The 25,321-nt window shown below is 38.4% G+C and overlaps 1 protein-coding gene across 1 annotated transcript; it reads left to right on the top strand.

Annotated features, from left to right (window-relative positions):
• The first annotated feature begins 662 nt into the window (after window positions 1-662).
• On the top strand, window positions 663-15,651 carry AKR7A2 (aldo-keto reductase family 7 member A2). Its single transcript, XM_053690294.1, has 7 exons — window positions 663-985; window positions 4,569-4,756; window positions 6,993-7,097; window positions 8,620-8,716; window positions 10,198-10,297; window positions 14,357-14,486; window positions 15,216-15,651. The coding sequence occupies exons 1-7, from the start codon at window positions 709-711 to the stop codon at window positions 15,375-15,377; spliced, it is 1,059 nt and encodes a 352-aa protein (XP_053546269.1). The 5' UTR covers window positions 663-708; the 3' UTR covers window positions 15,378-15,651.
• Window positions 15,652-25,321: the final 9,670 nt, after the last annotated feature.

The raw sequence follows: 25,321 nt of genomic DNA, 5'->3' as shown, positions 1-25,321 counted from the left end.
TAATTCTCTCGCTACTGGGGCTGTCTGAGTGCACTGATTGCTAAGGGCTTGTACAAATCACCAAGGGAACTAGTCATATGTACATAATATATTTATAGTGTTACACATGCAAAGCTGAACTAGTTACAAAGAGCTTAGTAAAACCATCAGACTAATACCAGGTAAATGCTTTGAAAGCTCTATATGTAATGTATTCAAATTGCTACAAAATGCAAAGTTTTAGTTACCAAAATATTCTCCAATGAATGTAGCAAATCAGTTTATTATTAGCTGTTTACCAGTTTAATATGCTCATTTAGGAATAAAATATAAAATGTATAGGTGAAAGTTACTAGACCCAGTAAATCATATATAGGGCACTTGCACACACTTTAAAAGTATAATTAACTCACAAGTAGAACACAATGGTATTTATGTATCTATTATACAAACAATATAGTTATATGTTCGGTAATATTGTCATATAGTGTTATATAGGGATATTCTATGTATTACATTAACTGCTGGATGTTTATGTCTCATGCACGCTAAATCACTGTACTTTGGACTTTGCCCAGGGTCTGGATAATGAGTTTTCACCAGCTGATTACTCAGCGCACATGAGTTTATATAATACGCATGCGCCAATCTTCTGAATTGCTCTACTGCGCCTGCGCCTCTTTGAATCGCTTCCTTTGCGCTTGCGCGCTCTGTATTTTATTGATGTGAATGTCCCGTTCCTTCTTTTGCAAGATTGTCCCCAAAGTTCCTACTGTCATTCGCTTCATGTCTCGTTCACCTCCAACCGCACCGCCCCCGCCTGGCCCCCGGCTCCCACGTACAGTCTTAGGTACTATGGAGTTCGGGCGCCGCATGGACGCGCAGGCAAGTGGGGCGGCAGTGCGCGAGTTCATCCAGCGCGGGCATGATGAACTGGACACTGCCTTTATGTATGCAGACGGCGAGACCGAACGGGTGCTGGGTACCCTAGGCCTCGGGGCTGAAGGTAAAGAAGAATCAGCTTCTGCTTGAATACGGCCGTATAATACTGACCAATCAGCAACAGGCTTGGGGTTGTGGGCGGGGCTTCAAATTTAAAAAGTCCTAAAGGTATAGGAAAGTCAAAAATTAAACTTGCATGATTCATATAGAGCAGGTCATTTTAAAACACTTTTAAATTCACTTCTATTTTCAAATGTACTTAGTTCTCTTAGTATCCTTTGATAAAAAATGCATACGTACATATCATACACTAGTGGGAGCTGCTGCTAACTGGTTCCTGCACACATTTGGTCTCTTGTGATTGGCTAAATAGATGTGTTCAGCTTCCTGTCAGTGGGGCAATGCTGTCCCTTCAGCAATAGATAACAAGAGAATGAAGAAAATGTGATAATAGAATTCAATTGGAAAGTTGCTTAGAATTGTATGTTCTATCTGAATCATAAAATAAAATTTTGGGGTTTACTATCCCTTAACCTTCAGGCTGGAACTGTTCAGTATAACATAAGTAATGCAATTAAAGTCACATTGGTAAACCCTCACCTGGATCCTGAACCCATAAACGGCCATAGGAGCCCCCCAGGCCACTCAATTCATCCAGCCCCCTAAAACTACTGCCCAACGCTGTATAATTATATCTGCCAGCCCCACTGCTTTACATAGAACATGGCAGATGCTGCGCCATATGTCCTTAAAGGGACATTGTAGTACAAAAGTTATAGTTTATTAGAACATTTTATAATTCTGTTGCTTATCCGTAACTATATATAAAACTGCAAAAGAGTTAATACCTGATCTGGAGCTGCTATATGTTGCTACTTCTGCCAAGGAAACAAATAAGGAGTAGTGTACTGTTTTGTAACTGCCAAATACCTGTGACTTGGTGCATCAGTTTGTGCTAAACCCCCAATTACGAAGGGACCTTTGTGTAATTATACTTTATACGTTATAATATTTTGCTCATACTTTTATTTTAAAATATTAACAAATCCCTTTAAGAATAGCAATTGTTGGTCACTTTTTGTCTAATTTATTTGTGTTACCCTTAAAGGGACACTGGCTTCTTAAAATTTCCTGTTATGAAAGAGTTGCATCTAAACTTGGTGATTTTTTTTTCCGTGAAAAAATGTGAAGTAAAATATATATATATATATATATATATATATATATATATTTTAAATTGCCACTAATAGAGTTGTAGCGGTTGTGCACTTCTTACTTATCCACTTTGGCTAATAGGTACTTCCTGTTTATGCTCATTGAGTATTTGCATGAAGTGCACAACTAATTCTGGTATATTCATTAGAATTCATATTTAACCGCTTTTACTTCATATTTTCAGCTTCTGCTCCTATGGATGACATAAAATTCTTTAGCGCATTTGTACACTGAATCATGTGACTGGCTACAGTGAATTAAAATAAGATTGAAAAGCAAGTATATGATTCACAAGATTACAGAATTTGCAGAGTAATTTATTATTCTTAAAATATGACAAATGAGTGAGAACCTAAAGGTACTTAGAATACACAGGTAAGCCACGTACTAGAGCAGGGCTTGACAAACCTGGGAGCCAATGGCTCCTAGAATTTTACCCCTGGCTCCTAACTCCCCCCCCCCCCCCCCATATATCTATATACAAATACCACTGTCTGGCTCCTAAAAGTGTGACTGGCTCCTAAATTTTAAACAGATTTCTCCACCCCTTTACTAGAGCGTGCTTGCTTACCTGCATATGCACTAGAAAAGTTATAGAAAGTGTAGGCTTTGTTCAAGCATTTTTTTTTGCAAACAAAAGTGTATGAACAAAATACTTCTTGTTACATTTGAAATGTTCTACTGTGCACACTAAATGGCTTATTTCCTTTTAGTGAATACATGATATTTACTCACAACTCTTTACCCCCACACCCCAAAAAACAGACAAATGTAAAAGTACATGAAACAGAAAAAATTGTCTTTCATGATTGAGAGAGGGCATGCAATTTGAAACCACTTTCTAATTTACTTCTCTTATCAAATCTTCCTTTTCCTTTTTTTGTTCCGATGTAGACAAATTGACCCTGTCATGAAAGGGTTAATCGTATGCTCTGTCTCAATCACATAAGAAAATTTGTGTTTCATATCCCTTTAAAGAGAAGTGAATCCCAAAATTTTTCTGTCATGATTCGTACAATTTTAAACAACTTTCTAATTTACTTCTATTATTATATTTTCTTTATTTTCTTGTTATCCTCTATTGAAAAGCAAAGATGTTAGCTCAGGAGTGTGCACGTGTCTGCAACACTATATGGCAACATTGTTATCTATTAACAAGAGCACTAGATGGCAGCACTATTTCCTGTCATGTAGTGCTGCAGACGTGCACGCTACCTACCTAGGCATCTCTTCAACAAAGAATAGCGTGAGAACAAAGCAAATTTGATAATAGAAGTAAATTGGAAACGTTTTTAAATTGTATTCTCTATCCAAATAATGCAAGAAAAATGTGGGGTTTAATGTTCCTTTAAAGGGACAGTCAACTCCAAATGTTTTATTGTTTAAAAAGATAGATAAACCCTTTATTACCCATTCCCCAGTTTTGCATAACTAACACTGTTATATTAATATACTTTTTACCTCTGTAATTACCTTGTATCTAAGCCTCTTATGACAGCCCCCTGATCACATGACTTTTTATTTATTATCTATTGGCTTGCATTTTAGCCAATTAGTGCAGTGTCATCCACAACCCACAGGAGTGAGCACAATGTTATCTATATGGCCCACATAAACTAGCAGTCTCCTGTTGTGAAAAGCTAATAAAAAAGCATGTGATAAGGGGCTGTCTGTAGTGGCTTAGAAACAGACAGAAATTTAGAAGTTTAAATGGACACTGAACCCAATTTTTTTCTTTCGTGATTCAGACAGAGCAGCAATTTTAAGCAACTTTCTAATTTACTTCTATTATCAAATTTTCTTCATTCTCTTGGTATCTTTATTTGAAAAGAAAGAATGTAAGTTTAGATGCCGGCCCATTTTTGGTGAACAACCTGGGTTGTTCTTGCTGATTGGTGGATAAATTCACCCACCAATAAACAATTGCTGTCCAGGGTACTGAACCAAAAATAGCTTAGATGTCTTTTTTTTTCAAATAAAGATAGCAAGTGATTTTAGGATAATAGGAGTAAATTAGAAAGTTACTTAAAATTGCATGCTCTATCTGAATCACAAAAGAAAAATGTGGGTTCAGTGTCCCTTTAATATAACAATTATACAAAGCTGGGGAATGGATAGTAAAGGCGTTATCTATCTTTTAAACAATAACAATTTTGGTGTTTACTTTCCCTTTAAAAACAACTTTCCAATTTACTTCTGTTATCAAATTTGCTTTATTCCCTTAGTATTCTTTGACAAATGGGAGCTAGCTGAACACATCCGTTGAGCCAATGACAAGAGGCATACACAAGTAAGGGATATCATTTGTAATTTCCCTGCTGTAGTATTTGCTATTGGATTATATTATAGCTGACTTACTATATAGCTGCATCAGTTTGTGCTGTCCAGTCAGAAGAGCTGTTCTCACTTTGAGTGGTTTGTTTATTTAACAGTTAAACTGGCTACTAAAGCAAATCCTTGGGAGGGGAGGAGCCTCAAGCCAGAGAGTTTGCGTCAGCAATTGGAGACCTCGCTGCAGCGTCTACAGAAGTCCAGTGTGCACCTGTTCTACCTGCATGCCCCTGATCACCAGACCCCTGTGGAAGAGACGCTTGCCGCCTGCCAAGAGCTTTATAAAGAGGTGAACAAATGTGCAGATACTAGAAAAGGCCTTGCCAATTTCAGTCTTGTTTATATATCAAAACACCACGCTGCTGCTTATGAAAGACAATATCAGATATCACTGCGATAACTAAATTCTTTTGTAATGACATCCGATACTGCAGGAATAGCCGTAGCATGAGCGTGTGCTGCTACAGAAAGACAACGCCGGTGGTACGTTTGTTATAGACAGTACGACCTGCCTGCCAGTCTTCATAAAAAAAAAATTTCAGGAGACAGGGCTGGGAAAGGGTATAGACATAGCCAGCCAGGTAAGTTTTGGTTGGAAATAAAGCGTATTGAGATTCTGTATAAATTTGAGATACTGTGTCTTTTATCTGTGTTTACCATCCATTTAATGTGTTCACTGCCCCAGCTAATATGAAAAGTCAGTGTTCTGAGACAATAGCGAACCCGTGAAATTAACAAACCACGTCACTTCCTGTGATGTGGTATTAGTTGTTTCACAAAGTTTTACCTTAATGCGCATGTATGCCGCGTCATGGCATTCCTGGCCGCACATGTCAGAGCTTCAGTTTCTATCCCCATACAATTCCTCTACAGTGTTTTTTTTCAACTTTGTATACCGCACACCGCTAACTTTGCCAACCACTTCTAATGCGCATATATGCGGTCAGTATCACTGATTGTCAGACTGTGCACTTTTTACCAAATGTAATACTGGTGGAATAATTTCTATTACTTAATATTAATTAATATTATATATACACAAAAGGGACAATCAAGTCCAAAAAAAACTTTGTTTCAAATAGGGCATGTAATTTTAAACAACTTTTCAATTTACTTTTATCACCAATTTTGCTATGTTCTCTTGGTATTCTTAGTTGAAAGCTAAACCTAGGGAGGTTCAAATGCTAATTTCTTAGACCTTGAAGGCAGCCTCTGCATTTGACAATTTTTTTTTACCACTAGAGGGCATTAGTTCATGTGTTTCATATAGATAACATTGAGCTCATGCATGTGAATTTACAGAGGAGTGAGCACTGATTGGCTAAAATGCAAGTCTGTCAAAAGAACTGAAATAAGGGGGCATTCTGCAGAGACTTAGATACAAGGTAATTACAGAGGTAAAATGTGTATTATTATAACTGCTGGTTATGCAAAACTGGGGAATGGGTAATAAAGGGATTATCTATCTTTTAAAACAACAATAATTCTGGTGTTTACTGTCCCTTTAACTCTGTATATCCTCTTCATTTCCTATTGTGTGTGTGTGTGTATAATATTAATATTCATCTAAATGTGTTAGAACATTTTATTATGCACAGGGATCACACACATTAAGTCAGCTACAGGCAGCAATGCACATATTGGAAGATACCTGAACCCATCTGGTGGACCAATGACAGGAGGCATACATGTGTAGCCGCCAATAGCCAGCTAGCTCCCTCTTGTAGTGCATTATTATTGCTGACACTACCTAGGTATGCTTTCTAACAAAGGAGACAAAGAAAACTGTAAATTTGATTAAATAAGTCAATTGAAAAATCTCTTAGAAGGGCATGTTACCTATATGTTAAATCACTTGAAAGTGATGCAGCATATGTGGGGAAATTCACTAAATATTACATGAACATCATTATGTAAAAATAGAAGATTTTACCTCAAAATTTCCTCAGGGAATGGACTTTAAACAACCAATCAGGATGCTTGTCCTGAGACTTGCAACGCAGTGTACATCTGGTATGTGCAGACACTCACTTTATTTCCCTCCTCAGATTAAGGAAGATTACAGTACTGTAAAATACAGCACTGATTATGCCCATGGGAGTAAAAAGCTGATTGGCTGTTTTTTTTCTCACTATACAGATGGCAGTAAACTAGAGCAGCTGGAGATAACTGCTCACACGGAACATACTCTTGCTAGATGAAGAAATATTGATGTGAAATATCTTCCTTTTTTAAATAAAGATGATCCGGTAGTTTTTTTTTCTATTCTGACTTTTACGGATATGCTGCATCACTTTTGAGTCATTTCATTTAGCATATGGGTTACATGTCCCTTTAAAATTGCATACTGTATCTGAATCATAAAAGTTTATTTTTAACTTTCATGTACCTTTTAAATAGGATCTTTTTTTCTTTTTTGTTTTTGTCTCAATTTGAAAGCCTTTGTATTGGATGTATTGCTTGCTTATTGTGTATAAACAAATTGTACCTGTCTTGTGACATAATCTTGTGATTTTGTTTTCTAGGGCAAGTTTAAGGAGCTGGGTCTATCTAATTATGCAGCATGGGAGGTGATGGAAGTTTATTATATCTGTAAACACAGAAACTGGGTGCTGCCTACAGTATACCAGGTAATTTATGTGTCATGTCAGTTGTTTTATCCCATGGGGAACAACACAGTTGTAGGTATAGCAATACAGATAAGGGTACAATTTGGCAGTGCAGAACATAAAAGCATCTGTTTTGGGAATTCCATGCACAAAATATCTACAGCCAAATAAGATAAGATTAGATGCTCAGTTATTTAAACAAAGAAATCTAAAGATAAGTGCAATAATGAGGAAACGTGTGGTTTGTGTAGTGTAGAAATCAAATGACAGAACATCTGAGAACCACATACTGTAACTTACCTCACTGATTAGTAGACAAAGCTGCATATCTACTGCTAAGAGAACCCTGATACAACATTTTTTTGGGCCTCCGTAAAGTTAACTCGGTAATAAGCCATAATAATAATATACATGCTGTTCTGTATAATGATTAGAAGGTTAGATAGACTTGCACTAGTAAAAGGCTCCCCTGCATAAGGATTCTACAGATTCTGCACATGCCTTTGTATAGACTCGCTGCTATGGTACCCAATGCTAGTTCTGCACCCGGGAGACAGCTGGCAGTATCTAGGGACATTTAAAGGGACGTGATAGCTAATTTGTTTTTGTGCATCATCATTTACATAAACATTGTTTTGTTTTTGTTTTGAAAAAGGATTGTTATTTTTCTGAATGTATCACTTTTCTTGTCGCTTGAAGTGACACTCCCCTCTACACAGTAACGCTGAAGCAATTGGCCTTTTGTTCAGCCAGTGAGTATTAAAGTGAAAGTAAATCCTAGCGTTTTACAAACGCTAGGATTTACTATTGAAACAAATAAAGGGGACTTTCATTCATGATGTATAAGATTCATTTATGTAGAAAGCTCCTTTATTTGATTCAATCGATCGCTGTGTTTACCTTGTACAGCAGCCCACAGCAAAAAAAAAATTTGGCTAAGAGGTGACGTTTTCACCTCTTAGCCAATAGCCGTGCGGTAAATCCTGTTTGGCGCCCATGGGAGCCGGATTTACCGCACACGGCTAATAGCTAAGAGGTGAAAACGTCACCTCTTAGCCAATTTTTTTTTTTGCTGTGGGCTGCTGTACAAGGTAAACACGGCGATCGATTGAATCAAATAAAGGAGCTTTCTACATGAAGTATCTTATACATCATGAATGAAAATCCCCTTTATTTGTTTCAATAGTAAATCCTAGCGTTTGTAAAACGCTAGGATTTACTTTCACTTTAAGTACAAAACTTATACTAAAGTATTAGTTTCAATTTAAACAGCTTTGACTTGAAATATTTTTCAGACATAAAATAAATAAAAATAATGACACATGCACAGTAGAACATTTCTAAAGGGAAACTAAACTAAATTTATTCCTATTATCAAATTTTCTTCGTTCTCTTGGTATCTTTAAATCATGAAAGAATAAATTTGGGGTTCATATACCTTTAAGTATAACGTCCGTTTTAGCGAGTTGTCTTTTTGCTACTATTACACGTAGCAGATAAATCTGGGCATGTTTTGCTATTGTTATGTCTTTACATTTCGCAGGGTATGTACAATGCCACAACTCGACAAGTTGAGACTGAGCTACTGCCGTGCCTGAGACAGCTGGGGATGCGGTTCTACGCCTATAACCCACTAGCCGGTGCGTGGTCAGTTACTTTACTGTAAATATATGAATTTATTTTTTTATTTTTCTAACAAGTAATGACAAATAATGAGTAGTCCTGAAATAACACATGGTTGCAATGGAAGTATAGGTGTTAATGTAAATATATTTTAACAGATTAATTTGCTGCTGTTTCATTTGTATCGTGGTAACGTTTTGCTCAGCTGAACATTATTAATTTTACCATAAAATACTGGGCTGCTGGGGTGTTCCAAGCAGTCAAATTACCATTAAATCCAGTAGAATAATTGCATAAGTTGCATAATTAACAAGTACACAATAAAAGATAATGCAATAACACTAACTCTGAATTTCAAAAAAGCAGATATTTTCCTGACATGTATTTTATCTCCATTTGCTAGCCCCCTATTTCATGTGACAGCCATCAACCAATCACAGACTAGTATACATATACATTGTAAATTTGTGCACATGCTCAGTAGAAGCTGTATATAAAAAGACCGCAAAATTTAACAATGAAAGTAAATTGATTGGAAAGTCTCTTAAAGCTGTATTCTCTTTCTGAATCATGAACGTTTGATTTTCACACAAGTGTCCCTTTAAGAGTTAGAACCAAACATTGTTTATTTTATCTTCTTGAAGACGAATAGACAATTCTTTAGACTTGAGGTGTTCAGCTTTACAAGCCCAATGATTACTTCAAATTGAGGACCAGCCTTTTCTATGGGATTGTATCCCTGAGCTGTGCATAATTTGTAAAACCTTAAAGATTGTACTAACAAACAGTTAAATGCTTGAAAATTATTATTTTGTATGTAGATGTTTTGCAATGTGTTGGTTAATCACTAATATATACTATTAATTTATAAAAATGCATTTAAAGGGAAACTGAACCCAATTTTTTTCTTTCGTGATTTAGATTGAGCATGACATTTTAAGCAACTTTCTAATTTACTCCTATTATCAAATTCTCTTCATTCTCTTGGTATCTTTATTTGAAATGCAAGAATGTAAGTTTAGATGCCCACCCATTTTTGGTGAACAACCTGGGTTGTGCTTGCTGATTTGTGAATAAATTCATCCACCAATAAAAAAAAGTGCTGTCCAGAGTTCTGAACTAATAAAAAAGCTTAGATGTCTTATTTTTCAAATAAAGATAGCAAGAGAACGAAGAAAAATTGATCATATGAGTAAATTAGAAAGTTGCTTAAAATTGCATGCTCTATCTGAATCATGAAAAAAAAATTGGGTTCAGTGTCCCTTTAAGAGTTATTTTTCATGTTATACTATTTGGGAAACACACCCACGTTTATTTATGTAATAGCAGAAGTTTAAATCAGTTTCAATGAAGAGCATTTTTTTTTTCATTTTTGCCCATAGTACAGTGTATTACAAATGTATAAAAGGAATTATTACCTTTTAATTTCCCAGTTACAATTTTATATACAATGCCCAGTAACTGCTCAGTGTAATGGATGTACCTTAATCTTGTACAGGGGGGCTTCTCACTGGTAAATATCAGTATGAAGATAAGGATAAAAAACAAAACCCTGGTAGATTCTTTGGGAACAATTGGGCTGAAGCATACAGGAATAGGTGAGTAAAAGTGTTTTTGTTCTTTTTTTTATCTTAAGTTTTTCTTTATTTTGTAATATTTAACAATAGAATGAAGCTAAGCATCGAGTTAACTCTTACAGAAAATACAAACTAATTTTAATTCCACTATTGAAAACCAGCTTTCAAAACATTCCTTGTGATTAAGGTAACCAATACAAAAGGAGCAGTAAAATGACTATTATATGCTGTTATCGCTGTTATCATATAATCAGGTTGTCTACTCAGTTAAAGGACAAGTAAATACAGTAGATTTGCATAATCAATAAATGCATGATAAAAAGGCAATGCAATGGGGGGCGGAGCCAGCAATCAAAGTGAATGGCTGCACTTTGAGTGGGCTCCTGCTGGATGCCCTAAAAAAGGAGGAATTGTGCCTCAAAATGAACCCAAATTGATCCTAAATAGGCACAAACATCCACTACAGAGGACCCATGTTGATGTGAGCTGAAACCGGAGCTTGAAAAACAACTTTGCACACCATTCCGGTTCGGCCAGACCGGCTAAAAAATCTAGTCCCCGGCTTCAATTGCGGCCTACATCGCAACACTGCAAAAATTGCTCAAACCATCCTTCTACCTCCGGATTTCATTCTGGGAGCTACACAAGCAAAGGAAGCCCAACTTTGGACTTTATTATCAGCAGTTTCTACCAAGAAATGTGGCTAGATACTTGGGCCTACCACGTGGGCGAGATTGAAGTATGAAGCGATGAAGTAAGTGAAATCACACACTACACCACCTCTCAATCACCCAGCATAAAATAATACGATTACCTATACAATCTACAAGCAAATCTTATGCTGGCATTATACAGTAGTGGAGCACAGTTTCATAGCAGATGCATAGCTGCATTTTTAAACACACTCAGAGCTCCTTTTAAAGGACTTTCTTAGTACAGAAGCTCTCACTTACCACTGTTTTTGAGCTGCTCCTGCCAAAGCCCTTAACCCGGCAGAAAAACATTACTTCTCTTAAATCCTCTATACACCATCATTGAGAGCTGCTGCCAGAGAGAAAAATAAAAAAGAAGACAACAAAAATGTCTACTAGGAAACTGAACAAATCAGGGAAAAACCTTAAAAGTATTCACAGCACAACTACATCAATGAACACCACCATAAACAATGGGTTCAACTAGAGCATGATTTATGTGATTTTCCCCAACTCTGCTCCCTATGCTGGCTAGAAGGTCCTCATGATACCCTCATACATAACAATAACCCCATCATTATAGAAACCCTCAAAGTTTGGAAAGAATTGCTTTAAAAAAACTGACATTTCCTCAGTGCCTTCCCCTTTAACTCCAATCCTCCATAATAAAAAATTTCAGCCCGGCATCAATACTATACCACTAGGTCCAAAAGATATACACCTTTTACTTCCGACCTATATGCTACTGGAGGACAATAATCTACTGCCTAAACAGAGTATTGAACACTTAGGAGACGGATTCTTTACTAAATGGTTTGGTTACCATCAGCTCAACCATTTTATACATTCCTCCCCAAAAACGAGATTTACCAGAACTCTGACCCCATTTGAAAAACTATGCAGTTCAGCCTCCCCAATTCACCACATAGTCTCACTGACATACAAATTAATAAATAAACCCAAAGCTGACAGCCTCCCCTCCTTCACTAAGTCTTGGGATAAAGATCTACCCGTTTTAATACCGATTTAAAGACTGGAATACGATTTTTGTAAATGTACACAAATCAGCCCATTAATCCAAACTTTTAGAAACTAATATCAAATTGATGACCAGATGGTATCTAACGACCACAAAGATTGAAATCCATATTCCCGAACTCATCCAACCGTTGCTGGAGATCATATACACAAGAAGGAACATTATACCACGTTTGGTGGTCCTGTCCTAAATTACAACCCTTTTGGGAGGCAGTATCACAGTATATATAACAAACAATAGGAACCCCCATGCCTCTGGACCCACTTATATTTTTATTCCACCTCTATCCAAAGCTCCAGTTCAAAGCCCATAAGAAACTATGCCAGCTCATGATCAATAGTGCAAATCAATTGATTCCACGCATGTGGAAAAAGGACACTATCCCCACCATCCAAATATGGAAACAAGAAATACACAAAAACCTTAAATTAGAGAGATACCACTATCTATTATCTAACACTCTAAATGTTTACCACGAAATAATGTTTTTGTGGGAGTCTCAAACCCTTTCATAAAGTCATAGTTTCAATTGTATAATCAGGGTCACGCCTTTAAACTTAATCTAAGCATATAAATACTGTTTGGGGGCCTGGGGTTTAACTCATTCAATACAGATAAAGCCTTACACACTATTACTATGTTTGGTGTATTCACTCTCATTAACCTTGTTAATTTGTTGTTTGTTTGTTCATTTATGTTTTATTATCATTCGTTTTTGTTCAATGCAAATCTATGGTACTATTGTAGAGACTTTTCCTGACCTACTCATTACGGGTAGTCGGGATTGAACACTTCAGAATCATTGCCATAAAACTGTACGGACAATATAAGAATATGGACATTCTATACTTCATGGCAAATATTATGGTGCCTCTAATGTCTACCCTGTAAAAGCTTTTGTTTATTGATATGTATATTTCAAATAAAAATGTATTATAAAAAAAAGGCAATGCAATAGCACTTAGTCTGACCTTTTTAACCTTAAAGAGACATTATACACTAGATTTCTCTTTGCATAAATGTTTTGTAGATGATCCATTTATTTAGCCTATACAGTTAAAAAAAAAAAAAAGTATAGTTTTTCTTATAAATAACATTGCGCTGATTTTCAGACTCCTATCCAAGCCCCAAAGTTTTAAAGTATAATGATGTATTCCTACTCCAGCTTGCTTCTGTTTGTGTAAAGGGTCTTTTCATATGCAGTGGGAGTGGGGTGTGTGTTTTTTTTTTTGCTATACATTTACTTTCATTGGGTTTTCCTGCTAACATTTTTAACAGAGCTAAACTGTAAGCTTCTAGGTAAGTTTTTAAACGTTTTATACTGGATTTTTATATCAGTATCTGTGCTTATTATTCTTTATAGTAGTGTCTATTACATGCAGCTATATACAATTTGGTGTATACTGTCCCTTTAAAGGGCACGATTTATCAAGCGACAGTGGCATACATATGCGCCCCCGTCCGCCGCAGCTCACATGTGGCGGACAGAATTCTTGGCAACACGGCCCCCTGCCTGGATTCTTAAATTCTTGCACCTGGGCCCTGTGGTTTCTAGTTACGCCTCTGGCTGGCTCTACTTTTTTGTGCACTCTATGAAAAGTAAGGGATTCCTAGACCAAGCAAAAGATGTCAATCAATTACTTGGACCTAAAGATCTGCTCTTTCATGGTTTTAATATAATTAATACAATCCACTACTCCTTGCCATCTAACCGGGTTTACTTTCTAGCAATCAGAAGTTTGACAGAAATCGAAAAATGTACACTAGTAAATACTGTTTGTGTTTAGGGAGCTTTCTAATGCCTAAGTGTAAAAGTGCTGTGCTTGGGTGCGATACATCAGGAGGGTCTAGGCTTGCACAGAGTTGTCAAGCTTTAGTCCAATTGGAATTAAGGGCAGGACATGACCACCAAACATGAAAGGGGCGGGGGTTCTCATCTCTCCACATCCCCTCCAGCACAAAGGGGGGGTATGCAAGATAAATTCTCTGTAACTTGTTTGTAACTTAGTGCCATCTGGTCAACAGTTTATAGTATAGATTATACATTGTCACTATGTAGTGCAGACTCGGTCAGATGTGCGTCTCTGTACTGTCGTCTCCACTTCCCACGCTTCAAGATGCTTAGTTTTAAAGGTGAATGAGTCGCTCAAGAGACATTTATAGTGTGTGGATAGTGGCTTTTATAATTGGAGGTTTGTAGCCCACCACATCTCCCATAGGGTCAGATTACGGAGGTCAATTGTGAAGAAACCCCAAGTCCGCATCAGAAAAATGTTTATTATTGAACATCCGCTGTTCATGTTGTTGTTTGTGGATTGGAAACATAATATTACTTATTTTATTTTGTAGATACTGGAAGAAGTACCATTTCCAGGCAATTGATGTGGTACAAAGGGCATTGGATGAGGCTTATGGGGCAGAGAAACCAAGCCTGACGTCAGCTGCTATCCGCTGGATGTATCATCACTCTCAGCTGCAGGTACTGTCACTCTCTGCCTTCTCATAGATACAGTGCAAATCTGTGCATCTCTCTAGACTTTGTTCTCCCAAAAAATATTTTATTTCATATTAGCCCAAAGTTTATATTTTACCTACCAGTAAATCAAGATTGTTGTGTGATTTTCTATTTTTTCATTGGCCACCACTGTTTGCTTATAAGGTTCAGAGAGTACTTCTGTATTTCTAGGTTAAAGGGTGGATCAGCTTACAGGGAACTTTGTCCAAACTCCAATTTATATACAAGGGGACAGGTGTTAATAAAAAACACAAGGCGATATTTATTTGGTGATCCTATTTGATTAACTAATATAAGCTTTTTTATTGGCAAGCATTGCAGTTCCTGAGCTATTAAAAGGTCACTAAATACATTAAAATTGAAAATTGACAAATACACAATAAAAAAACAAAGGAATAGGACTTTGAATTTGAAATGAGCAGTAGAATATTTTCATGTGACAGCTATCAGCCAATCACAAACTGCATATACTGTGCACTTTTGCACATGCTCAGTAGCAGTCGGAGCCTCATAAAGTGTGCATACAGTATAAAAGTATGCGCATATTTTGATATTGGAGGTATATTGAAAAGTTTAATTTTGTCTTTTTTGTCCCATTAATAGTTTCTCCAATTCATTTTATCTGTTTTGTTTTTAAATGTGGGTTTTATAGTTTGTTCTAATGACATCACATTGCCTTCTACCTCATCACAGGGCAGCCGTGGAGATGGAGTAATTTTAGGCATGTCTAGCGTAGAGCAACTTCGTGAGAACCTGGCTTGCACCGAGGAAGGTCCCCTCTTGCCCCAAGTGGTCACAGCTTTTGATGAGGCCTGGAAACTTGTTGCTCATGACTGCCCTAACTACTTTCGTTAAGAGTATGAAAGGTGGAACCACAGATGAATCATTAATTTGCTTAATTACAAGTGATTTGTAAAAGTTTGCACACTCAAATTGTACCTTTATGTTCGAGAGAACCCGGACAGGATATAAAGTATAAAACAAGTCTGGTCTGCACTGTGTGACAGTATCCATTCGCCATGCTAGAGGAATCAGCAGTTGTCTGCCAGATAGGCATCTGTAAGGTTGAACATACTAATGTAGTTCAGGTGAAATTAAATTGTAGAAAAATAAAGCACTTATGAATCAAGTGGTCTTGTTTGTTTTTTAAGCAGCTAAAATTGCCCACGTCACAATGAAAAGTCCAAACGCTGATGGCGAGATTCATTTTCACCTTTGCTTTTTCTAGTTTAATTGAGTTGGATATTTGTTTTTTAGTATCCCCCAACACACTTTTCTACTGTATTTTTTTTGGACATGATGTAAAAGTATAATAGACTGAAATCAAAATAATATATATTACTTTCCTCCAAAAAAGGAATTCACAACTTTTTAAATAAAATATATAATTATCTTATTCTATGAAAATTGCCAGAAGTCCTAATCGGTCATGCCTGTGTGTGGAGTGAAACGCGCATAGGCTGTTGGCTGATCCTAGTCATGTGGTATAGCTGCTCACACTAGCAGTTAGTAGCACTTGCAGCTGCTCATGAGACACTGTTACCTGCTTTGCAGCTCTGTGAAGGTGTCAGAAATTACTTAGCAGTAACTAAAGATGTAAGGCTTATTTACCTATTGTGGACACCTTGTATGCACTTCGCACTTATGCCAGTTTTAATTTCCTCACACAGGCCAGTTGTTGCTGTACCAACTAAGGGCTAGATTATAAGTGGCGCATAAACAGTTGTGGCAAGTGAAAAGGGGGTTTATTGCAGCTGTTTGCTTAAAGGGACAGTCAACATCAGAATTTTTGTTGTTTAAAAAGATAGATAATCCTTTTATTACCCATTCCCCAGTTTTGCATAACCAACACTGTTATATTAATATACTTTTTACCTCTGTGATTACCATGTATCTAAGCCTCTGCAAACTGCCCCCTTATTTTAGTTCTTTTGACAAACTTGCATTTTAGCCAATCAGTGCTGACTCCTAGGTAACACCACGTGCTCAATGTTGTTATCTATATGACACACATGAACTAACACCCTCTAGTGGTGGAAAAACTGTCAAAATGCATTCAGATTAGAGACGATCTTCAAGGTCTAAGAAATTGACATATGAGCCTACCTAGGTTTAGCTTTCAACTAAGAATACGAAGAGAACAAAGCAAAATTAGTGATAAAAGTAAATTGGAAAGTTGTTTAAATTACATGCCCAATCTGAATTATGAAAGTTTATTTTGGACTTGACTGTCCCTTTTAAGTCAGGCATTTTACTCGTATTAACAGTATAAAGTAAACGCAATAGCTTGACAGCAATTTAAGTTAACGCATGTCAGGTTAGCGTAACCTCAAGAGCTGTGGTTAACTGTTTCACGAAACAAAAACATCAAAAATACATTAGAGTACAGTTTCACTCATAACTTCTAATAAAAATTACAAAAAATATTGTGAAGAACATTGGAATGTGAAATATTCATATTTTCATGTAGGATTAGTGCACTTGAAAATATGTGAGTGTATTTGCACACCAGTAGGGTTTTTTTCCCACCCACTTTTTTTTGCTCCATTAACTTCTATGGGGGGAATAGGTTATAAAGTAGCGCACAAAGAAAACATTTTTAGTTTCAATTTGTAATACGAATGCAACCCAACGCACAAAAAGCTTACTGTTAGAGCGAAAGCTTTAATTAGTGCTCCATTTGTAATCTTGCCCTAAGAGTTATAAGGGACATTTGTACTTTAAAATGTTCCATTTTACCAGCTGGAGGTATATGTTTGTAAACCGCTACTTAACCTTTATTTTGTCCTCTGAAATGGCCGCTTTTGCTTGTAGAAACTACCACCAAGACTGAAATTATGAATACAAATATTCTCTGTAGAAAAGCAATGTAAACAGGATAAATAGCACACTAAAGTAAAAATGTAATTATACTGTACTAGTTGATAAGCCTGCCCAGAGGGCAGTCTATGTTTTGAAAATACAACCCCCCAAGCTACAAAAAATAAAAATACTAAACAAAGCTATCAAAAACAATAAAATTAAACCTAAACTAATACCCCTATAAAAATAAAAAATCCCCCCAAAATAAACACACACCCTAATCTAATACTAAACTACCACTAGCCCTTAAAAGGGCTTTTTGTAGGGCATGTTTTGTATGTTTTAACAGCTCTTTTACATTAAAAATAAACAAAGTCCCCCGTTAACAGTAAAACCCCCCACCCACCAAACCCCCGAAAATAAAAATAAAAAACTAACACTAAAGAACCTAAACTACCCATTGCCCCTAAAGGGGCATTTGTATGGGCATTGCCCTTGAAAGGGCATTCAGCTCTTTATCACTGCCCTTAAAAGGTCATTCAGCTCTTTTGAAAATTGCCCAAAAAAGCCCCTAATCTAAAAAAACAAACCCCCACCCCAAAAAACATAATTTATGCTTACCTGATAAATTCCTTTCTCCTGTAGTGTAGTCAGTCCACGGGTCATCCATTACTTATGGAATATTTCTCTTCCTAACAGGAAACTGCAAGAGAATTACCCAGCAGAGCTTGCTATATAGCTCCTCCCCTCACCTATCATACTCAGTCATTCGACCAAAGCAGACGAGAAAGGAGGAACCATAGGGTACAGTGGTGACTGGAGTTTAATTAAAATTTAGACCTGCCGTAAAAACAGGGCGGGCCGTGGACTGACTACACTACAGGAGAAAGGAATTTCAGGTAAGCATAAATTATGTTTTCTCCTGTTAAGTGTAGTCAGTCCACGGGTCATCCATTACTTATGGAATACCAATACCAAAGCTAAAGTACACGGATGAAGGGAGGGACAAGGCAGGAACATTAAACAGAAGGAACCACTGCCTGAAGTACCTTTCTCCAAAAATAGCCTCCGACGAAGCAAAAGTGTCAAATTTGTAAAATTTTGAAAAAGTGTGAAGCGAAGACCAAGTCGCAGCCTTGCAAATCTGTTCAACAGAGGCCTCATTTTTAAAGGCCCAGGTGGAAGCCACAGCTCTAGTAGAATGAGCTGTAATCCTTTCAGGAGGCTGCTGTCCAGCAGTCTCATAGGCTAAGCGTATTATGCTACGAAGCAAAAAAGAGAGAGAGGTAGCCGAAGCCTTTTGACCTCTCCTCTGTCCAGAGTAAACGACAAACAGGGAAGAAGTTTGACGAAAATCCTTAGTTGCCTGCAAATAGAATTTCAGGGCACGGACTACGTCCAGATTATGCAAAAGTCGTTCCTTCTTTGAAGAAGGGTTAGGACACAGAGATGGAACAACAATCTCTTGATTGATATTCCTGTTAGTAACTACCTTAGGTAAGAACCCAGGTTTAGTACGCAGGACTACCTTGTCTGAATGAAAAATCAGATAAGGAGAATCACAATGTAAGGCAGATAACTCAGAGACTCTTCGAGCCGAGGAAATAGCCATCAAAAACAGAACTTTCCAAGATAACAACTTGATATCAATGGAATGAAGGGGTTCAAATGGAACGCCTTGAAGAACATTAAGAACTAAGTTTAAGCTCCACGGTGGAGCAACAGACTTAAACACAGGCTTAATCCTAGTTAAAGCCTGACAGAAAGCCTGAACGTCTGGAACTTCAGCCAGACGTTTGTGTAGAAGAATAGACAGAGCAGAAATCTGTCCCTTTAACGAACTAGTAGATAAGCCCTTTTCTAAACCCTCTTGTAGAAAGGACAATATCCTAGGAATCCTAACCTTACTCCATGAGTAACTCTTGGATTCGCACCAACGTAAATATTTACGCCATATTTTATGGTAAATTTTTCTGGTAACAGGCTTCCTAGCCTGTATTAAGGTATCAATAACCGACTCCGAGAAACCACGCTTTGATAGAATCAAGCGTTCAATCTCCATGCAGTCAGCCTCAGAGAAATTAGATTTGGATGTTTGAAAGGACCCTGAATTAGAAGGTCCTGTCTTAGAGGCAGAGACCACGGTGGACAGGACGACATGTCCACTAGGTCTGCATACCAGGTCCTGCGTGGCCACGCAGGCGCTATCAGAATCACCGAAGCTCTCTCCTGTTTGATCTTGGCAATCAAACGAGGAAGCATTGGGAATGGTGGAAACACATAAGCCATGTTGAAGACCCAAGGGGCTGTCAGAGCATCTATCAGCACCGCTCCCGGGTCCCTGGACCTGGATCCGTAACAAGGAAGCTTGGCGTTCTGACGAGACGCCATGAGATCCAGATCTGGTTTGCCCCAACGACGAATCAGTTGAGCAAAGACCTCCGGATGGAGCTCCCACTCTCCCGGATGAAAGGTCTGGCGACTTAGAAAATCCGCCTCCCAGTTCTCCACGCCTGGGATGTAGATCGCTGACAGGTGGCAAGAGTGAGACTCTGCCCAGCGAATTATCTTTGAGACTTCCAACATCGCTAGGGAACTTCTGGTTCCCCCTTGATGGTTGATGTAAGCCACAGTCGTGATGTTGTCCGACTGAAATCTGATGAACCTCAGAGTTGCTAACTGAGGCCAAGCTAGGAGAGCATTGAATATTGCTCTTAACTCCAGAATATTTATTGGGAGGAGTTTCTCCTCCTGAGTCCATAATCCCTGAGCTTTCAGGGAATTCCAGACTGCTCCCCAGCCTAGAAGGCTGGCGTCTGTTGTTACAATCGTCCAATCTGGCCTGCGAAAGGTCATCCCCTTGGACAGATGTGGCCGAGAGAGCCACCATAGAAGAGAATCTCTGGTCTTTTGATCCAGATTTAGTAGGGGGGGACAAATCTGAGTAATCCCCGTTCCACTGACTTAGCATGCACAATTGCAGCGGTCTGAGATGCAGGCGCGCAAATGGTACTATGTCCATTGCCGCTACCATTAAGCCGATTACTTCCATGCACTGAGCTACTGACGGGTGTGGAATGGAGTGAAGGACACAGCAAGCATTTAGAAGTTTTAATAACCTGGCCTCTGTCAGGTAAATTTTCATCTCTACAGAATCTATAAGAGTCCCTAGAAAGGGAACTCTTGTAAGTGGTAATAGAGAACTCTTTTCCACGTTCACCTTCCACCCATGCGACCTCAGAAATGCCAGAACTATCACTGTATGAGACTTGGCAGTTTGAAAACTTGACGCTTGTATCAGAATGTCGTCTAGGTACGGAGTCACCGCTATGCCTCGCGGTCTTAGTACCGCCAGAAGTGATCCTAGAATTTTTGTAAAGATTCTTGGGGCCGTAGCTAATCCGAAGGGAAGAGCTACAAACTGGTAATGCCTGTCTAGGAAGGCAAATCTCAGATACCGGTAATGGTCCTGGTGAATCGGTATGTGAAGGTAGGCATCCTTTAAGTCCACCGTGGTCATGTACTGACCCTCTTGGATCATGGGAAGGATGGTTCGAATAGTTTCCATTTTGAATGATGGAACTCTTAGAAATTTGTTTAGGATTTTTAAGTCCAAGATTGGTCTGAAGGTTCCCTCTTTTTTGGGAACCACAAATAGATTTGAATAGAATCCCTGCCCGTGTTCCGTCCGCGGAACTGGGTGGATTACCCCCATTAGTAAGAGGTCTTGTACACAGCGTAGAAACGCCTCTTTCTTTGTTTGGTTTGCTGATAACCTTGAAAGATGAAATCTCCCCTGTGGAGGAGAAGTTTTGAAGTCCAGGAGATATCCCTGAGATATGATCTCCAACGCCCAGGGATCCTGGACATCTCTTGCCCAAGCCTGGGGGAAGAGAGAAAGTCTGCCCCCCACTAGATTCGTTTCCGGATAGGGGGCCCTCTCTTCATGCTGTCTTGGGGGCAGCAGCAGGTTTCTTGGCCTGCTTGCCCCTGTTCCAGGACTGGTTAACTTTCCAGCCCTGCCTGTAATGAGCAACAGCTCCTTCCTGTTTTGGAGCGGAGGAAGTTGATGCTGCTCCTGCCTTGAAGTTACGAAAGGCACGAAAATTAGACTGTCCTGAGGTAGAGCATGGCCCTTACCTCCCGTAATGTCAGCAATAATTTCTTTCAAGCCGGGCCCGAATAAGGTCTGCCCTTTGAAAGGAATATTAAGCAATTTGGATTTAGAAGTCATGTCAGCTGACCAGGATTTAAGCCACAGCGCTCTGCGAGCTTGAATGGCGAATCCGGAGTTCTTAGCCGTAAGTTTGGTTAAGTGTACGACGGCATCAGAAACAAATGAGTTAGCTAGCTTAAGGGTTTTAAGCTTGTTCATAATTTCATCCAATTGAGCTGTGCGAATGGTCTCTTCCAGAGACTCAAACCAGAATGCCGCCGCAGCAGTAACAGGCGCGATGCATGCAAGGGGTTGTAATATAAAACCTTGTTGAACAAACATTTTCTTAAGGTAACCCTCTAACTTTTTATCCATTGGATCTGAAAAAGCACAGCTATCCTCCACCGGGATAGTGGTGCGCTTAGCCAAAGTAGAAACTGCTCCCTCCACCTTAGGGACCGTCTGCCATAAGTCCCGTGTGGTGGCATCTATTGGAAACATTTTTCTAAATATAGGAGGTGGTGAAAAGGGCACACCGGGTCTATCCCACTCCTTGTTAACAATTTCTGTAAGCCTTTTAGGTATAGGAAAAACGTCAGTACACACCGGTACCGCAAAATATTTATCCAGCCTACATACTTTCTCTGGAATTGCAACCGTGTTACAATCATTCAGAGCCGCTAATACCTCCCCTAGCAATACGTGGAGGTTCTCAAGCTTAAATTTAAAATTTGAAATCTCTGAATCCAGTTTACCCGGATCAGACCCGTCACCCACAGAATGAAGCTCTCCGTCCTCATGTTCTGCAAATTGTGACGCAGTATCAAACATGGCTCTACCATTATCAGCGCGCTCTGTTCTAACTCCAGAGTGATCGCGCTTACCTCTTAATTCTGGCAATTTAGACAGTACTTCTGTCATAACAGTAGCCATGTCTTGCAAAGTGATTTGTATGGGCCGCCCTGATGTACTTGGCGCCACAATATCACGCACCTCCTGAGCGGGAGGCGAAGGTACTGACACGTGAGGAGAGTTAGTCGGCATAACTTCCCCCTCGTTGTCTGGTGATAATTTCTTAACATATAAAGTTTGACTTTTATTTAAAGTGACATCTATACATTGAGTGCACAAATTTCTATTGGGCTCCACATTGGCCTTTAAACACAGTGAACAAAGAGATTCATCTGAGTCAGACATGTTTAAACAAACTAGCAATGAGACTAGCAAACTTGGAAATACTTTTCAAAATTAATTTACAAGCAATATAAAAAACGTTACTGTGCCTTTAAGAAGCACAGAAAAACTGACACAGTTGAAATAACAATGATCAAAAATAGTTATAGCAACCAAATTTTCACAGTAAATGTATTAAGTTGGCAAAGGATTGCACCCACCAGCAAATGGATGATTAACCCCTTAGTACCCAAAAACGGATAACAATTATATAATTAACGTTTTTTTCACAGTCAAATACACTGTCACAGTACTACTGTGACTGATTACCTCCCTCAAAATGGATTTTGAAGACCCCTGAGCTCTGTAGAGACGATCTGGATCATGGAGGATGAAGTAGACAGATTGTGACTGAATTTTTACTGTGTAAAAAAGCGCTAAAATAGGCCCCTCCCACTCATATTACAACAGTGGGGAAGCTCAGAAACTGTTTCTATGCAGAAAACAAAAATGGCCATGTGGTAAAAATCATGCCCTAATAAGTTTTATCACCAAGTACCTCACAAAAACGATTAACAAGCCAGTAAAACGTTTTAAACATACATTTAAAAGTTATGTATTATTATTTACAAGCCTGCTACCAGTCGTTTTTACTGCAGTTAAGGCTCATACATTATTTCAGTATTTACAGTATTTTCAGAGTCAATTCCATTCCTTAGAAAATACATTCAGTGCACACACACACACACACACATCAGCCTGATACCAGTCGCTATTGCTGCATTTAAGGCTGAACTTACTTTACAATGGTATCAGCAGTATTTTCTCAGTCAATTCCATTCCTCAGAAAATAAATTACTGCGCATAACTCATTTGTTGCAGGGGGGCCCTGCATGCTATTCCCCTTCTCTGAAGTTACCTCACTTTCCCTCAGATGAGAAACAGCCAGTGGATCTTAGTTACGTCTGCTAAGACCATAGAAAGAAACCCAGGCAGATTCTTCTTCTAATGCTGCCTGAGAATAAACAGCACACTCCGGTGCCATTTAAAAAAAATAAAAAACTATTGATTGTAGAAATAAACTAAGTTAAAAAAACACCACAGATCTCTCACAGCTTCCTTTTTAGTTAGGCTGCAAGAGAATGACTGAGTATGATAGGTGAGGGGAGGAGCTATATAGCAAGCTCTGCTGGGTAATTCTCTTGCAGTTTCCTGTTAGGAAGAGAAATATTCCATAAGTAATGGATGACCCGTGGACTGACTACACTTAATAGGAGAAAAACAATCACTAATGCCCCACAGCAAAGGCGGCGTGGTTCGGAGCGGTCTTCCCAGATGTGGCGATCCTCAGCGGTGGTCATCGGCGACATGGAGGCTTCTCTTTATCAGATGTCCGTGGTATACTGAATATTGAATGCAAGGTACCGCAATCAATTTGGGGTACCTTGCATTCCTATTGGCTGAATTTTTCAAAACCGCCAATAGGATTAGAGCTACTAAAATCCTATTGGTTGTTCAAATCAGCCAATAAGATGTCAGTAGCTCTCATTCTATTGGCTGCTGAATTTTTCAAAACAGCCAATAGGATTTCAGTAGCTCTAATCCTATTGGCTGTTTTGAAAAATTTCAGCCAATAGGAATTCAAGGTACCCCAATACATATGGGGTCTTGAATTGAATCTTCAGTGTGAGGCGGATAATCGCATGAAGAGGAACCTCCACACCTTCGCTGAGGAGCGCCACTTTTGGGAAGACCACTCTGGATCGCCTTCACTGCTGCTGAAGATGATGGACCCTCCTGGAAGACCTACTCCGTCGGACTTCTGAAATTGTGAGTAACTATTTGGGCCTTTAGTGTTAGATTTTTTTTTAAATATTTTGGGGGGTTTAGTTTTTTTAGATTAGGTTTTGTTTGGGCAAATGTCAAAAGAGCTGAATGCCCATTTAAGGGCAATGCCCATACAAATGCCCCTATAGGGGCAATGGGTAGTTTAGGTTTATTAGTTTTTATTTTGTATTTTGGGGGGTTTGGTTGGTGGGGACTTGGTTTATTTGTAATGTAAAAGAGCTAATAAACTTAGGCCAATGCCCTTCAAAAAGCCCTTTGAAGGGCTATTGGTAATTTAGCATTAGATTAGGGGGTGTTTTTATTTTGAGGGGATTTTGTATTTTCATGGGGATTAGTTTTAATTTTTTTATTTTGGATAGTGTTTATTATTTTTGCAATGTTAGCGTTTTTTTATTTTCTGTAATTAGATTAATGTAATGTTATTTTTTTATTGTAATGTAGTAATTTATTTTTATTGTAATTAAGGGGTTAATTTAGGAGGTGTTAGGTTAGGGGGCTTAGTAATTAAATTAGTTTTTGCGTTGTGGGGGTTGGCGGTGTAGGAGTTAATAGGTAAATTAGGTTTAATCCTTTGGGGGGTTGTTGGTTTAGGGGTTAATAGATGTATTAGGTAGCTTTCGATGTTGGGGTTTGTGGATTTAGGGGTTCATTTTATTAGGTAGTTTGTTTTTTCTTTTTACTTCGTACAGGCGGTTAGTTTTTTTTTTTTTATACTTATTGCGGGCACTTAGGTTTTTGTTTTTTTAAATACTTATTGCGGTCCTTAAATATCCCAGTGGGGGTAGAAGAGAAACAGATTTCTGTATCTTAAAGGGACACT

The sequence above is a fragment of the Bombina bombina genome, chromosome 8 (assembly GCF_027579735.1).
Source record: "Bombina bombina isolate aBomBom1 chromosome 8, aBomBom1.pri, whole genome shotgun sequence".
NCBI classification, from domain to species: Eukaryota; Metazoa; Chordata; class Amphibia; order Anura; family Bombinatoridae; genus Bombina; species Bombina bombina.
Note: the sequence above shows the minus strand (reverse complement) of the source record. Positions and strands in the feature narration are given on the sequence as shown.